The sequence below is a fragment of the Venturia canescens genome, chromosome 1, assembly GCF_019457755.1.
Source record: "Venturia canescens isolate UGA chromosome 1, ASM1945775v1, whole genome shotgun sequence".
Taxonomy (NCBI): Eukaryota; Metazoa; Arthropoda; class Insecta; order Hymenoptera; family Ichneumonidae; genus Venturia; species Venturia canescens.
This window is the reverse complement of record NC_057421.1, coordinates 417,814-432,879: the sequence shown is the minus strand read 5'-3', so window position 1 is coordinate 432,879 and position 15,066 is coordinate 417,814. Positions and strand designations below refer to the sequence as shown.

The 15,066-nt window shown below is 40.3% G+C and overlaps 1 protein-coding gene across 4 annotated transcripts; it reads left to right on the top strand.

Moving 5' to 3' along the window:
• Positions 1-315: 315 nt before the first annotated feature.
• LOC122409260 (longitudinals lacking protein, isoforms H/M/V-like) lies at positions 316-14,899 on the top strand. 4 transcript variants are annotated; one of them, XM_043416672.1, is made up of 7 exons: positions 316-511; positions 1,168-1,317; positions 1,522-1,774; positions 1,921-2,091; positions 11,723-11,979; positions 12,126-12,476; positions 12,576-14,899. In XM_043416672.1, exons 2-7 carry the CDS (start codon positions 1,252-1,254, stop codon positions 13,524-13,526), a joined length of 2,049 nt encoding a protein of 682 aa, XP_043272607.1. In that variant the 5' UTR covers positions 316-511; positions 1,168-1,251; the 3' UTR covers positions 13,527-14,899. The 4 variants fall into 4 exon arrangements, with proteins under 4 accessions (XP_043272607.1, XP_043272629.1, XP_043272622.1 ...); XM_043416694.1 differs by lacking the exons at positions 316-511; positions 1,168-1,317; positions 1,522-1,774; positions 1,921-2,091 and adding exons at positions 6,492-6,887; positions 10,152-10,742; XM_043416687.1 differs by lacking the exons at positions 316-511; positions 1,168-1,317; positions 1,522-1,774; positions 1,921-2,091 and adding exons at positions 6,492-7,032; positions 10,152-10,742.
• The last annotated feature ends 167 nt before the right edge of the window (positions 14,900-15,066 follow it).

Genomic DNA, 15,066 nt, shown 5'->3' with positions numbered 1-15,066 from the left:
GCCGTTCACCGTGCTCCATGGTACCATATGGACGAAATTAATCTCAATAAAATAAGGCTTTCAAGATTAATTAACATTTTCATTATCATATCTTAGTTATTATTGCTGATATCACGATTAAAGAAACCGCGCTATAGCAATATTGTGTATCGGACGAAAAAAATAATGACGAGGGCAGTTTGAAATGTTATGGTGACGGATGAGAAAGACAGTTGTGAACGTGGCTTTAGAAAAACTGGAAATCCGGGCGGGTGCCGTTTATCGATTACGCGTCGCTCCTCGCAGTACCATGTTTCAGTTGGTTCTTGTCACAAGCGTTCGCCATTGTTCGATCCCACGTAAAACGTGCGTCTTGACTCTCGATAAGAGGTACTGCAGAAACAGATAGAAAAAGAGAGCGAGGGGGAAAAGGGACATAAAATATATATCGAATCGAGTGCTGGTATAAACGCGCATCAAGTCGATCGACCCGCGTAGAAACAATTAATCGTCTCTAGGATCATTATTACGAGTGAGTTCATTACCATTTTATTATTGTCTCTCGTATTCCACTATTGGTCCTTATTTTCGTCATATTCCAAAACATCCAAGTCAAAAGTGAAAGTATAATGGCGACTCTCGGTGTCAAGCTCCCGCGATTCTACGCGACAACTGCGCTCTTCGAAAGTCTAAATTACTCGGATATTGGACAAAAATTAGTCACATTTTCGTTCACGTATTATAAATATACTGTTCCTCCGAATTACAAAGAAAGAAAGTCGTATTCTTTTATCGTCGGTCCCTTAACCTTTTTCCGCATCAAGTAACATTTGCCGCGATGGGGGCGGGAGGGGACAAGGAATGTTTTACTAAAACCAAATAACAGTGTGAGCACTTGCCATTTAATAGATGCGAGTGCGGTGGCATTTACAAACTGTTGGACAATTCTTTTTTATTTATGCCAAAACAATCGACCGAAGATTAGCAGGATCGCATCGGTAACTTACCATCCGTTCAATGGTAACATCGAACTCGAGTAATTTTCAGTCTCAAACTAATTTTCAACTTCCAGTTTCTTCGTGAACCTCTTGTTTTCTCGCGGTCGTGTTGCATTACCGTCGATCATGTATGAGCTATTTTATCAGTATGGAAAAAAAAAAAACGTTTTTCTTATTTCCCTTGTTCCAGACGACTCGTTGCGAATCCGAGCTTGAAAAAGTTTTCTACTACTGGTCCAACGCTTGGAAACGATCGTGGAAGAATAGTAGTTCAATGGAATTTTTCCGAAATCAGTTTAGGCTCGGAATTGACAATAGCAATGATCCGGATCAGGCCGAGGTGGGTGTTGAATTTTGAATAACTATAAATATCGCGAGTGCGCATATATATGGCGGTTACAAACACGGTCAAGCCACAGATGTGAAACGTTGCGTGTATTAAATAAATGAAATAAAACTATATATAACTATATAGTTGAAGATATTGATAATGGAGTAATAGTAATGTATATTGAGGAAATTTAAAAATGTTGCATGCACATAGATAGTACTTTCGAACAAGGGTGGACCGAAGTTGATAGACAATGGCTTTATGTACACGATGCATAAGAAACAAACGAGTAACATAAGATGGCGCTGCGTGTTACGGTCGTCGCAATGTCGCGGAAGCCTTGTCACTTCGACGGATTTCAAATCTCCACGAGTTCGGATGGAGCACAATCACGACCCGGATTATCCTGCAGCAACACTAGCAAGGACACGATACCTGACGCTGAGGAAACCAGAAATACCTCAAGGTTAGTACGCGAATGGTCTTTAGTGTTCTTATACTTTGTATTTATGCGTAGACGCACTTATCTCATTTTGTATACACTTATGCATTTTATTATTAAAAACATTCTGCTAGAGGAGTGTGAAGAATAAATGAAATATCTCATTTCAGAGGTAAATCCAAATACGACTCTCGACCAAGTTCCACTGCTGAATGAAATAAAAGAAGAACCAAAGGATTACAACGAGCAGCCTGAATTTATTCAGCAAAGACCGATCACGCATGAGGTGCGACGTCGTCGAATTCTCAGTCAAAGCGCCGGCGGAAAACGGGCGAACAAGCGTGAGTTCATTCATCGTATTCACCGGTATCTTCACCGGTCGTATTGGTATTATGAAAAACCTCAATTCTTTCGTTTTGATTTTTTTTCATCCGGCAATTAGCTCCAATGGCACGAAAAACTATATATGTAAAGATCTCCGTTACAAATACAGGTCTTTATATATTCTACTCGTAGATAGCGGTTAATTGTTTTTTTTTTTTTTTTTTTTTTATGACTTTAATGCTGCCGATTGCTGCATGGTCCTTAAACATTCAAGGCGATTACCTTAAGGTGATCTTACACTTGCGCGCGAGTGCGAGAGAGATAGCTGCAGCAAAATGGTTGCACGTTTTACTCGGACATCCTTGATTTTTTGAGAAAAATAAGAGTTACACCTTGTTCGCTGATAAAATGAGAATAGCCTGTAACTCATATTTTATCTCAATTATCAACCTTCTCGGAATAAATAGTGAAGCAAGATATTTTACCGACCCATGTGCGTTACATGCATTTTTGCATATTTCGTTGTACGACAATAACAAGCGAAAATTACGTGGATTTCTACACGATTCGATTGATGAACTTGTGTCATTAACGTGATCTATCAGTTTTGTTCAGTCGGTAAAAATCCTGCTGCACGTTTTATTCCGAGTAGGTTGATATTTGAAAGAAAATATGAGTTACACGCTATTCTCATTTTATCAGAGAACAAGGTGTAACCTTTATTTTTCTCAAAAAATCAAGGGTGTCCGAGTAAAACGTGTAACCATTTTGCAGCTATCTCTCTCGCACTCACGCAAGCACCACGCAAGTGAATAGATCATTTTAAGAGGATGGATCAGTCGACAAAATGACCGGGGGCCCTCCCCCCTTTTTAGCGATACTGCAGAACTCGCTAGGAGCTACTGCATACCACCGCTAGACGTCGCGGTACGCGTCTTCCTCAAAGTTCCAACGCACTGGTCGTATAAGAAACTTGACGAGAGACGGGTATAAACAATTTGAATCGTTTATACGAAAGAACGTTAGTTCTTCGTATATCTCCAGCGATATCAACAATTGATATTGTTTATAAGAGCGATCGTTCTATAGATCTCCAACGATTTTTATCGTTGGGTAATTCAATAAGAATCAGAATCTCCAGCGGACTGCCTGGGTTCTCGCTTGAAGAAGTGGTGTAAATAAATAAACAATAATTGATATTGTTTATAAGAAATTCTTTGGTAGATCTCCAACGATTTTCATCATTAGGTAATTCAATAAAAATCGAAATCTCCAGCGGTAATAAACCACTGGGTTCTCGCTTCAATAAGCGCGGTATGAACATACCGTCAATTTTTATTGTTGTATACTTGCGTATAAAAATACGAAATATGCGGGATTAAAAAAATATACATTTTTTCGACCGCTTCTCACATTTTAACATTGTGAGGTTGTTAATCATTATATTTGTGCAAACAGTGCGGGCACTGTTTGCACAAATAATCGTTTCTACAAATCCCGGTTCAACGATCGTTACGTTTTCGCACAACACAACACTTTTCTCTATAATCTACAACGCGAGCAACATTCCGCTTTTTTTCAAGTAATCAAACCTGAAAACTTATGCTTGCCGCACGAGCTCGCAGTTTCGGCTGTCAAACGATTCACAGGGTTACCTTCGTGAAAGCAAGGCAATGGATGATTGTGAATACGATGATCACGCAGTAAGACGGAGTTCCGGTTAGCCAAAATTTGACGAAACCGATGTATAATCGATCACTTTTTTCAACCAAAATTTAAAAATGGAAATTTGTCGTCAATTTTACATAGATTTCAATGCAACAAGGCTTAAAATCTTCGTTCCGAATTTGCGCATCTGACTGACAGACCAAAATTTCGATCCGTTCATTTCTTTCGGAATAATTATAAGATTACTCCCATGGTAATGGAAAAAAAAAAAAATTTTTATCGAATTTCTCAAAATCGCTCTGTCAGACGATTTGTGCTGTATCATTGTGAACGCAGTTCAATTTTTATGAAAATCGATTGAGCAGTGTCAACGAATTTTAAGGACAAATGCGTGCAGCCTTTGGCTCAATACCGACCGTCGTCTCGGTCAATGTTTGCTTTACCGATCCGGTTGTTGCGCTTCCGAGAGGATCCTAAAAAAATAACAGCGATTACGTGTATAGGTTAGGGCAAATTCGGTATCGACAAAGTGACGAACGCGGTACAAATTTTGTAGGGTTGCTGTCCCTTATCTTACGTAATCGTACCACAGTGTTATGTTCTTATTTGGAATACGCTGATGAGCGAGGGTAAAACACCCGATCATCGTCCACGACTGTCGCGACTTTTTACGAGTTAATAAGCGTGTGGAAAAGACGGAAGATGACGGTTTCACCACTCGCTTGCCCCTCGTACAAGAAAGACTATTGTGGTATATGGCTAGCAATTGTGGGTGTTTTGCTTTTTTCCTACTAATTCTTACAACGACAAATTGACCCGACGAACCTTGTGATATTTTCGAATCGTACACTATTTTTATCGCGATCGCAGGAAAGATCGTGAAAATTTTTTTTAAGTTCGTTTGGCGAAGCGTGCGGTACGCGTGAAATACATGTATATATCTATCTCTTTCTCTGTATAGAATTTAAACACACATGTGCACCAAAAATATACGACAAACTGATAATTTTACAGCCAGACACGTAAGTCGATTTCTCAGCAGGGGAATGAAGATTCTCCAGAAAGCAGTGTGCGGCGCGCACATATATCGCTCGGACTTCTCACCACGAGCGTTCCGAAATATCCCTGTCGATGTATACGAAAGAAAGCGATAGCGCGAGAAAGGGCAGGGGAGAGGGGGGAAGCATGACTCTAAACGGGCGGCGTTTTTGTTTCATTTTTCTTGAGCCTTACTCAAAAAGTATGAAAGACTGCGAGAATCACGTGGATATCCACGACTCGTTTCTTCTTGTATTAATATTTTTTAGTGAGCTATTCATTTTTATTTATATATATATATATAGAAGAAGAGAAAATCGATATTAATCGGCATCTCATGTCGTGCACGGTGTGGCACTCGTGAAACGATCGGCTCATGCGTCACACGCTTCGAGTAACAGCAGATGTCGCAGTATGAAATAGCAGACCCCTTGAAGGGCGCAAATCATATTTTTTAGTTCATATTTTTATGTTTTACCGGTGAACGTTTCTTTTTTCGAAAATAACGTTTTATATTAAAATTTCAGAATCTGACCTGAAACGATATCGTCCGTTCTTTTCGACCCGATTTTCTGAGATGGGGTGACGAAAGATCGTCAAACGCGTTATATTACGCAATCGAAACACACAAAACACGGGCAGCTGCGTGACGCAATACTTATTCGAAGGGCACAAGTATTATCCCCTCCACTATGTATTTTTTTTTCTGAGAGTCGTTCGCGAACCCTCAACCAACGACCATGATTTTATTCCATAAGAATTTGAGAATAATCATTTTATTCGCTTTCTCCATTTATATTACAAATGTGAATGGAAAAACGTTTTGATGAACGATATTCATCGCACCTTATAGGATATCTCCTTTTAAACGAAGTGATTGAGGTAATCGTACACGTTTGCACCCGCGATCATTTCTTTTCGAATTCTTTCGAAAAAACTCGAATCGCGTGCATCATTATGACCATCAACGTTAAGTGTCTATGAGCGCGTTGGGAAAACGCGCAAAAATGTGGAAGCGTGAGTCTGGCATCCTAGTATAAAAGCAGCAGCAGATGTGCCTCATCGAGAGAGATCTAAATATGAAGAATCCAAAAATGGAACATCGACCGATCGTCAATACGAATCATCCAAAAGCCTTTGACGCTGAAACAACAATATAATAATAAAACATATAAATTAATTTAGGCGAATATAGGCGGTTAGTCCCGGCGGTGGGTAAAAAGGGGCTGTGGGTCACAGATGAGAGGAGGGGAGAAGGGTTGTTTGCGCATCAACGGTATATGAACAATGATACAGTAGCGTTGGGTCGAAAAATCACAGGAACCGAATGAACTTTTACTGACGCGAGATAAAAATAAATATAAGGTGTAAAATGGACGTCGATTTCCGAGGATGCGACTAATCGCGTTGTTAGTTTCCTCTTGGCTCGGAAGAGGAGCGCGGAAGAACGAGATCCAAGATACGTAAGAGGGAAAGAGAAGGAGCGGCGGGTGAGAGCAAAAGAGTCACACAGCCGGGCTCTGTTCGATCGATGAATCCGGCGCTCGACAGGGCGCACTCGAGACCGATGTGATCAGCTCGGTTAGTAAAGCGATAAAAAGAGAGAGAGCTATAGCGAGTTGAGAGCTTTAGAGAAGGCAGGAGAGGGTGAGAAAATAGGAGTGTTTGAGGAGAGTGAGAGAAAGAAAGAAAAAGTGAGATTGAGAGAGCAAGCGCGAGAGGGAGGAGTCTGCAAATCGCAGGCAGAGAGAGAGAGAGAGAGAGAGGGACGTCGACACACACATGATAGTACGGATAATGCGTTGACGACCGGCGCCCCGTTGGCACATGCGCGTAACGACGCGCCCCGACCGTCCACCGATTTCGATTTTAGTCGTTCGCTGCTTTCGGGTTGGGGGAAATCGTGTTCGTTCTACGCGTCAAGGCTTTAACCGAAAAACAACACGACAAAGGTTCTCATACCTTCTTACAGTGCATCGAATTAGAGCTTTTGTTAAAAATAAACTTTTAATCGAAAAGGAAAAACAGTGTGTTATTACGAAAGAATCGAAGCGGAAGATAAATTGACCGAGCAGAACACGCGCGCGCTGCTTGAGCGAAGAGCATTGTAAGATCTCTGAGAAATTTTCGCGCGGCAACGTATTTTGTGCTGTTCTCGTAATGGCGGAAATTATGTTTTTTGTTATTTTTTCCACTTTATTGTTGAAATGATTGCCGTGACGCGATGTGTATGACCGGTTCATCGGAGCACTGTAGGTATCCGTTAATACGAGAGGAATAAATACTGCAGCGGAAGACCGGATATCGCTTGCTCTTTATATATATATATATATATATGCGCACGAATAGTACACATGTGTATGTAGAGTACGGCTTATGAATGTACATCGCGTAGCAGAAGACGCGGTCTAACGTGTGCGCCGGTCGTAAGATACGATAATAACAAACGCGAAAGAGGTATGGAGAGACAAAAGTCCCAACAACGAGGGACAGTGGGAGAGAGAGAGAGAGAGAGAGAGAGAGAGAGAGTGTGCGAGAAAGGGGGGAGGGTGAAACGGTTTTCTCGGAGTTTCGTATGTCGCACGAGAAAAACGTGGTGGGCTTAATTCGTCGACTGCTTTTTTTTTGTACTCTTCCCCGCCACGCACGATCTTTCGCTTTACCAAAAGGGTGGTGAGAATCTGGGGGGAATCTTGAGTGAGGGAGAGAAAAAAAGATAAGATACATATCTGTATATCGATATAACACGATATTTTATACCATGTAAACCCAGCCAGCAACGCTTCAAACCTATTTTGTCCATTGTTAACAGCTGTCGTTTTGCAATTAAATGGTGAAAACATTTGGTGAAGATTGAAATTTGATTTCCAATATTATGGAGTAATTTGCTGAAAATTCATAAACATAACTGATGGAATTCGCGTGTATATATAAGACCATTACATTACCGACCGTTGTTTTATGAACGATATCGCATTCCTCATGTCCGACCGATGTCGCAAAGAAAAAAAAACGAAAAATATGCTCGACCATACATCCACGTTTATAGAGTTGATCGCAAGACCGATGTGTGACGATCTTCAGGAAATATGCGAGGGAGATTATAGCGTTCCGGCACTCTGAATATCGCGAATATGCCGATCGTTGCTTTGCGTTTATAATTTCTTCTCAAAAGTTATCTTTTTCTGGTTTTATTTCAACATTTATTCGTTCCCCGTCTTTTTTCATCCAAAATTTGTAACTATTTCATTGACGAACTTATCGTCGTGAATTTTCGTTTGAACACGCATGGCTGCCCTGCCACATTTCGAGTGTTATTTTTTTTGTTACCCCTTTTTTTTGGCAATTACGGTGGTTCGAGATAAAATTCAAAGAATTAACGAAACTCGAAGATAAAGTCAGAAGACGTCGAAACAACATGGAATCGAATCATTTTTACTAGTTCCGTTAATCATTCAATCGCGTTGAGAAGTGTTTCGGTCGGCTGGAAATTTCGGTGATGATTATTCGGGAAAGGTCGTACTTTTTCTACAACGAAAACGTCAGTTTAACTATCGATGAAGTATTACGCGGTACTGTGAATATCTCGAATCTCGTGCGTGCGCAGCTTATGAGAATCGCCGTAAGAGGGAAGGAGGGTGGGAAGGGTGGTAGTCCACGCGAGCTGAAAAGAGCAGCAGACACGAGCCTCAAAACGAAACGGGACATTTATAAATACAAAAATATCGCATTATTCGATATAAAATTAATGCTTCGTGCATTGAGGGATAAAAAATTGTGATCAGAGTCGGAAATTTGTATTTAAGCGGACAGATATTACAGTAATGGTGCAATTTCACTCGGATATCGCCACCAGCGAGTTGTCTCGCACTTTTGATAAGACGAACCTGTTCTCTACACTCAGTAAAATTTTATCGAAAAATGTTGTCACCCTTCAACCTTAGCCAACGATCCACGAGCTTTCACAAATTTTGTTATTCATATTTGTAAAAATGCTGCGGACAACTTTTTTCCCACTATCATTACATTGGATTTTCAACTTTTCGATTTTAATTTTATTAAAAAAAAAACTGACAGATGTTCATCATTCTCGTAATTTTCGAAAGTTCATAATTTTCCTTAGAAGAATTGCTTCCAAATTTTATACCGGAGATCCTTTTTTACGTTGTTATTCGGCATGAAAATTCACAGGTTGCCAATTCTCGTTAACATCGCAAAACTCACTATTTTTGAGAACCTATATAAATAATAATTCCTCAAAATCGTAAGTTTTTTTTTTTTTTTTTTTTTTTTTTTTACATGAAACGAATTTATCGTAACGTTGGATAGATAAGGAGGGACCACCTTATCATTTTCTTCCTGGGTCAAAAGACTCTGGCAAAAATTCATAATCGTCCATGTTACTTATATTATTGAACCAAAAGTACAACTTTTTTTAACGTCAGCCGACCGTTTTTATTTTCTCATTAAAAAATACAATCCAATGGGACGTGACGCGATCGCTGTTTTTTCTTACATTGATTTAAAATTCTTCAAGAATGCCTTTTCTCTCGTGAACCGTGCCAAAACGATAATAATAGCAAGTGAAATATTCACCCATATAACATGTATCGCGATACGATTCGTCCTCGCGACTGCGCACTTTTACACTCTTTCGTGCCTCATGGCTCTTGATATAATATAAATACGAAGGATGCACGTGCTGCTGTGTACGTATATACACACATTTTTAGGTATACAAGAAGAAAACTGTGGCCGATTATCGCACTTGTGATACAATGAAATTCTTCAAGTATATCGTCTGCCAGTCCATCGCCACTTCGTTCTCTCTCTCTCTCTCTCTCTCTCTTATTCATCGCGACCTTGTATCTTATTGTACACTTACAAAGTTAATGTTTGTTTTGACCTTTAATGCGGCAGGCCCGAATGTTGGAGGTTTTTTTTTTTTAGAATATTCATAGTTTGAAAATCGCTTCCCCTTACTCATTGTTAAGAGATCAGTCGATGGATTGTAAAAGCACAAAGAATTTCTTTGTAGAACCGTTACAATAAGAGCATTGTCGTTGTTGGGTTTTGGATTTAAAAAATTACTCGATAATAATTGAGCCGAGTCGCATTGCTGAAGTAGGCTTTTTGAACTGAAAAAATAATTGGGTACGCATTTTATTATTGTATAAATTAAATTAAAATAAAGTTGAAAAGATAAAATTTCACACGCGAATATAAGAGTGCGAAAGATTCGAGCAGATCTTGACAGGGGGGAATATTAGAATTAATCCAAATAAGTACGGGGAGATGATCGCGGTCGATTATTATAATTGATAGGTAAAAAATTGATAACTATTTTATTTGTGTGCCGTGCGGTGTACAGTTCCGGTGTACAGATCCGAATACCAATAAGGAGATATCGAAAGTCTTCTAAAATAGAAGAAAAAGAGAGGGAAAAGGAAAAATATTTTCAAGACGGCGGCGAACGGTAAAATTGTAATGAGCGGGTCGGATCCCGTGAAATTGTCGTCGCACCGAAATAATCCCGAGGCGCATAATCGTTTCGGGAAACGACACAACACAATGGAAAAATTGGAACTGAAGCAAGAGCCACCGGAAGACGAGGAGGAAGATTGTTACTTGGACGAACAACGTTCTCGTTCGCAAACAGGAACGATGTCAAGTTCAACGACGACGACGGCGACGACGACAACGACAACGACAATGTCAACTTCGGCGTCGCACACCGGACGCGTCCGTTCGCACGCTCGGAGCCTCCGCGCGATGGCCAATCCGAGCGCCGTATGGGCTCATTTCGATCTTTGCGCGAACGATGCTCTTCGAGCTCAGTGCCGTATATGCGGTTCCGTCGTTGTCCGTGGTGGCGCTAATCCCCGTCAATGCGGTACCACCAACCTTCATCGACATCTTCGCGTCCATCACGGTGGACGACTAATTGGAAGACGTTATCATGGTAATTTTACCGAAACCGACCGATTTACGGAATCAATTGCTTCGTTTTATTTATTTCAAACAAAAAACAAAAGCGATTTTTTAACCGCGCGCGATCGATCGAATTCCTTATATTCTTTACTTTACACACCATATTCATCAATATTCGCGATCATTCCTTTTGAATTTACTAATTCGCAATGTTCTCGCATCGTCGATCCCGGCAGAGATTCCCCTCTGCCAATCGACATCAATCGAGTTTCTCAAGCTTTCGCGGTGGCACGCACATTTCGGCTGACATATGAGATGCGTGTCCGGCCGGTGCATGTACAGTAGATAGATGAGTTGCCGTCTCATCAGTGGTGGAACCACGGGAACGTGTTTCGAAAAATTCCAAGCACTTTTCGCAAATACGCCATTGAAACAAAACAAAAAAACGTCAATCGCCATTTCTCATGAAAGTGAAAATAATGATAAATAAATTCAAATTTTGAATATACTATAATTCTCGTCGTCGATGAACCAACGACACGGTTGTACATTCATTGTCTCTACGGCGCTGTATAGCAACCCTCGGCAAGTTGTACGAACCGAGAGAGCTTTCCGAGATAATAGGTGATTTGTTGTGGGCAGAATCGTAAGAGCACGTCTCTAACGTGTCTCGAATTATGACATATACCATTTGTACTGCGTCATTTTATATTACGTATCACTTTTTTTTCTCCTCGCTAAATTAATGTTGCGTAGGAAAAATGAAAAATAGTTCGGAGATTCAAATAATTCAATTCAATCGTAAACGAAGGTTGTATTTTTTTTTCTTTTTTCGCGGCGCGCGAGTATTACAATCGAGACGATTATCTCATTGTTTTTGGCAATATCGATGGCGCGATGTCACTTAAAAAATTGTATCAGCAAAAAAAAAAAAATGCTTGAAAATTAATTGAAAAAGCATAACCTTGCGGTATTTTTTCATAAGAATCAACGATGTTTCATTTTTTTCAGTGATGCAATCGGGATCTCAGGCGACTTCCGGTGGAGGAAGAACGATCAGGATAGCCGCGCAATCCCTCGTTAGACAACCACTGAGAAATATAGCGCCGGCACCAACCGGACAACATCGCCAACAGCAACCAAAGACTCTTGTATTAAAAACTATACCGTTGAAGGTGAAGCAGGTCGCGCCAACAACCATCAAAATGGCACCTCGCCAACCGAATGTTGGAGTGCCCCAGAACATTTTGCCTCAACAATCCACCGAGGTTTATTCATTTTTTATAAAAAATTCCCATATGATTACCGTGGATCATACTTGGCTGAAAATGAAAATCCTTACAATTTTATTCGAATGTTGTATTATAAGGAAAACACAGTTGTGCATAAAATGTGTGTCGATTTTTCGTTCCAGGTTTGTCTGAGATGGAACAGTTACCACAGCAACATGCAAAACAGTTTTCCATCACTTTTGGACACGGAGCAATTCGTCGATGTTACGTTAGCTTGCGAGGGACGTTCCCTGAAGTGTCACAAGATGATACTTTCATCGTGTAGCGATTATCTCGCTGCTCTCTTACGAGAAAATCCATGTCAGCATCCGATAATACTGATGAAAGATCTCAAGTTCTGGGAAGTGGAAGCACTCGTTAAGTTTATGTATCGGGGTGAAGTAAACGTTGCACACGACAAGTTGCCGCAGCTTCTCAACGCCGCTGAGGCACTTCAAATCAAGGGTTTGGCAGGACCGAGCCCCTCTCTCCAGGTCAAAAGATTATACAACTTGCAATCGAAATTTATTATTTTTGTCTGTCTCGCAGCGTCGCTTGATAATAATTTCTCTCTTTCTTCGTTATTTCAACAGAATCCAAAACTACCAAAATTGGTACCACAATCGAAGCCTCTGAATCATCAAAGTGGAACTGGCAGCCCTCGCGTCGTCGGATCCGAAACGAAAGAAGCATCGCGAAAAGGAGCGGCGGCGGCGGCGGCGGCGTCATCGTCATCGGCAGCACAACCAGCAGCTACGACGGCGCCAGCAGCGGCAACATCGGCGACGCCGACAGTTGCGCTCACAGTTCCGAGTAGTCCTAAACGATTGCAAAAACGTCAAGCTTCGGAGCCTCCCCAGCCCCGAATATTCACGAAAATTCGTCTTCAACGGCCGGTCACACCGACCTCCCCGAATTTGACGGTGAAACTGGAGCCTTTGGACATTCCGTTGAGTCCGACGGAAATATTCCCGGAGCATCATCATCATCGTCATCATCAACATCATCAACATCATCATCTTCATCAGCGTCGCCATCATCACAGCCAGGATGAGGATATTAGTTCGACGGCGTCAAATTTTGACAATCTTGTAATGGCGATGCACGAGGACGAAGATCCGGGTGGCGAAGACGATCGCTGCAGCGACGACATTAATTTCTCCGAGTTACCCGGCAGAAGATCGGACGATCCGAACAACCTGAATGACAACGAGGAACAAATGGAATTCGTCCCGACCGACTTTTTGGAACAGGAACAAGACATTGTCGAAGAGGCTGATTTCGACAAGAGCAGCAACGAGGCAACCGACGAGGAAGGAGAAGACGAAGAGGAGGAAGAGCAACAGGAAGAGGAAGAAGAGGATGAAGATGCGGGAGAAGAGGAGGAGGAAGAGTTGGAGGAGGAGGAAGAGGAAGAGGAAGAGGAAGACCTCGTTGAAGAAACGATACAAACACCGTCTGAGAATCGAAATAAAAATGCCGAAGACACTCGATGCGACAAGCAAAGAACCGAAAAACGTACAAATTCTGAAAAAACATTGTAAGACCAACGATCGTGGATAAGCATCGGTCCCATTTTATCGAAAACATTTATTATTTTTATTTCAAATATAATTCCGCCAACTTGATTTTTAAGAAATTCATAATCGAATAGTCGCGGCGGGATCCCTGAGTCATACGAAAGTACACCCGGAAATGGCGCATTTTCGCCAGTCAATAAAAAATAGCCATAGAGCAAAAAAGAACTACTTTAAAACACGTCCTTTGTGATATCATATTTTTGAAAGTCATTAGGTTACTTAACATCTTATCATATTATCATATTTTTTTGTATATTAAGTTTGTTCCTCTACTCTGCCATAAACGGTATGGACTCTTCTGTTTCCTAGCGCGTGTTTTTTTTTTTTTTTCTTTTTCGAGAAATAACCAATGTAATATATTTCGTCGCTGCAAACTCTCGACCCTTGGATAACCTTTCGCAAGTTACCGCGTATATGAGAAGACTACGACGTTCTCAACACTACCCCAGACCTCAACTTGTTGTATAAACCTCGGTTTTTCTTGCAAGCTCAATATTAGTACGTCTCATTTTCGAGCGTTTTAGGTGATGCGCATGTGTATAAATTGTGGGTGCGTGAACGAACGTGTGGTTACGCAGAACAATTTTTACGACTTTTGCGGGAGGATGGTCCGACGAGATCAACATCGGCATTCTCACTTTTTATTCATGGTGGCTTCCCGTATATATATATATATATAGTTCCGTCGAGAACATTTATTTATTTTTCTTTTTTCATCTTTCGAGCTTCTTATTGCTCTGGAACTTTTTGACATATTTTTTAGTTGTAGAAGATACGATGATAATATCGGTTTACGTGTGTTTTACCATTGAAAGTACGGCAAAAGTCGTGTTTAAATTATTTTCAAAGAAGCTTTCTTTAGAGTGAACAGATTTCATCCTGAAAAAAAGGCATCAATAAATGTGTATGAGTCGATTTTTTTTTTTTTTAGCATTTTGTATTCATGAAAAATGCAATAATCTACCGCAATGGATGTGCAAAGTCATGAAAGTATACATTTTGTGTGTTTTAAGTATCAACGAAAAAAACCTCATCAGCAAATTAATCTATGATGTGTTCATCTGTGAATGATTCAATGCGTCTTCGTTTCATCAAACGATTTTGTATTATAAATATATATCTATAGAGTGTACGTATAAATTACATGTATCTCGAATTTTTTCTCGGGCTCGTTAATTCAACGAGCCTGGTAAACCAAATACGATTAAAATGAAAAACCGATAAGTTACAATTGAGAACGAGAAAAGTATATGTACATTGTAAATGAAGATAAAAAGATTTAATGAAAAAAAAATAACAGAAAGAATTGTCTCAAAGAATAAAAATATAAAAAATTAGCTATACAGCAATAATAGAAAATTTACTTATCCCTTAAATTTACATTAATCTATTATAATTTGATTATGATTTTCCGTTATATTTCGTTTTTATTGATAATTATATTTTTCAATCATTCCCGCAACCGCGCAAAATTAAAAAATTTCCTCATACCTCCTTACGAGCC

Coding starts and splice junctions, on each gene's coding strand:
- LOC122409260 (XM_043416672.1), top strand. CDS start 1,252: ATGGAATTTTTCCGAAATCAGTTTAGGCTCGGAATTGACAATAGCAAT. Junction 1,775..1,920: donor GAAACCAGAAATACCTCAAG/GTTAGTACGCGA, acceptor ATCTCATTTCAG/AGGTAAATCCAAATACGACT. Junction 12,477..12,575: donor GACCGAGCCCCTCTCTCCAG/GTCAAAAGATTA, acceptor TTATTTCAACAG/AATCCAAAACTACCAAAATT.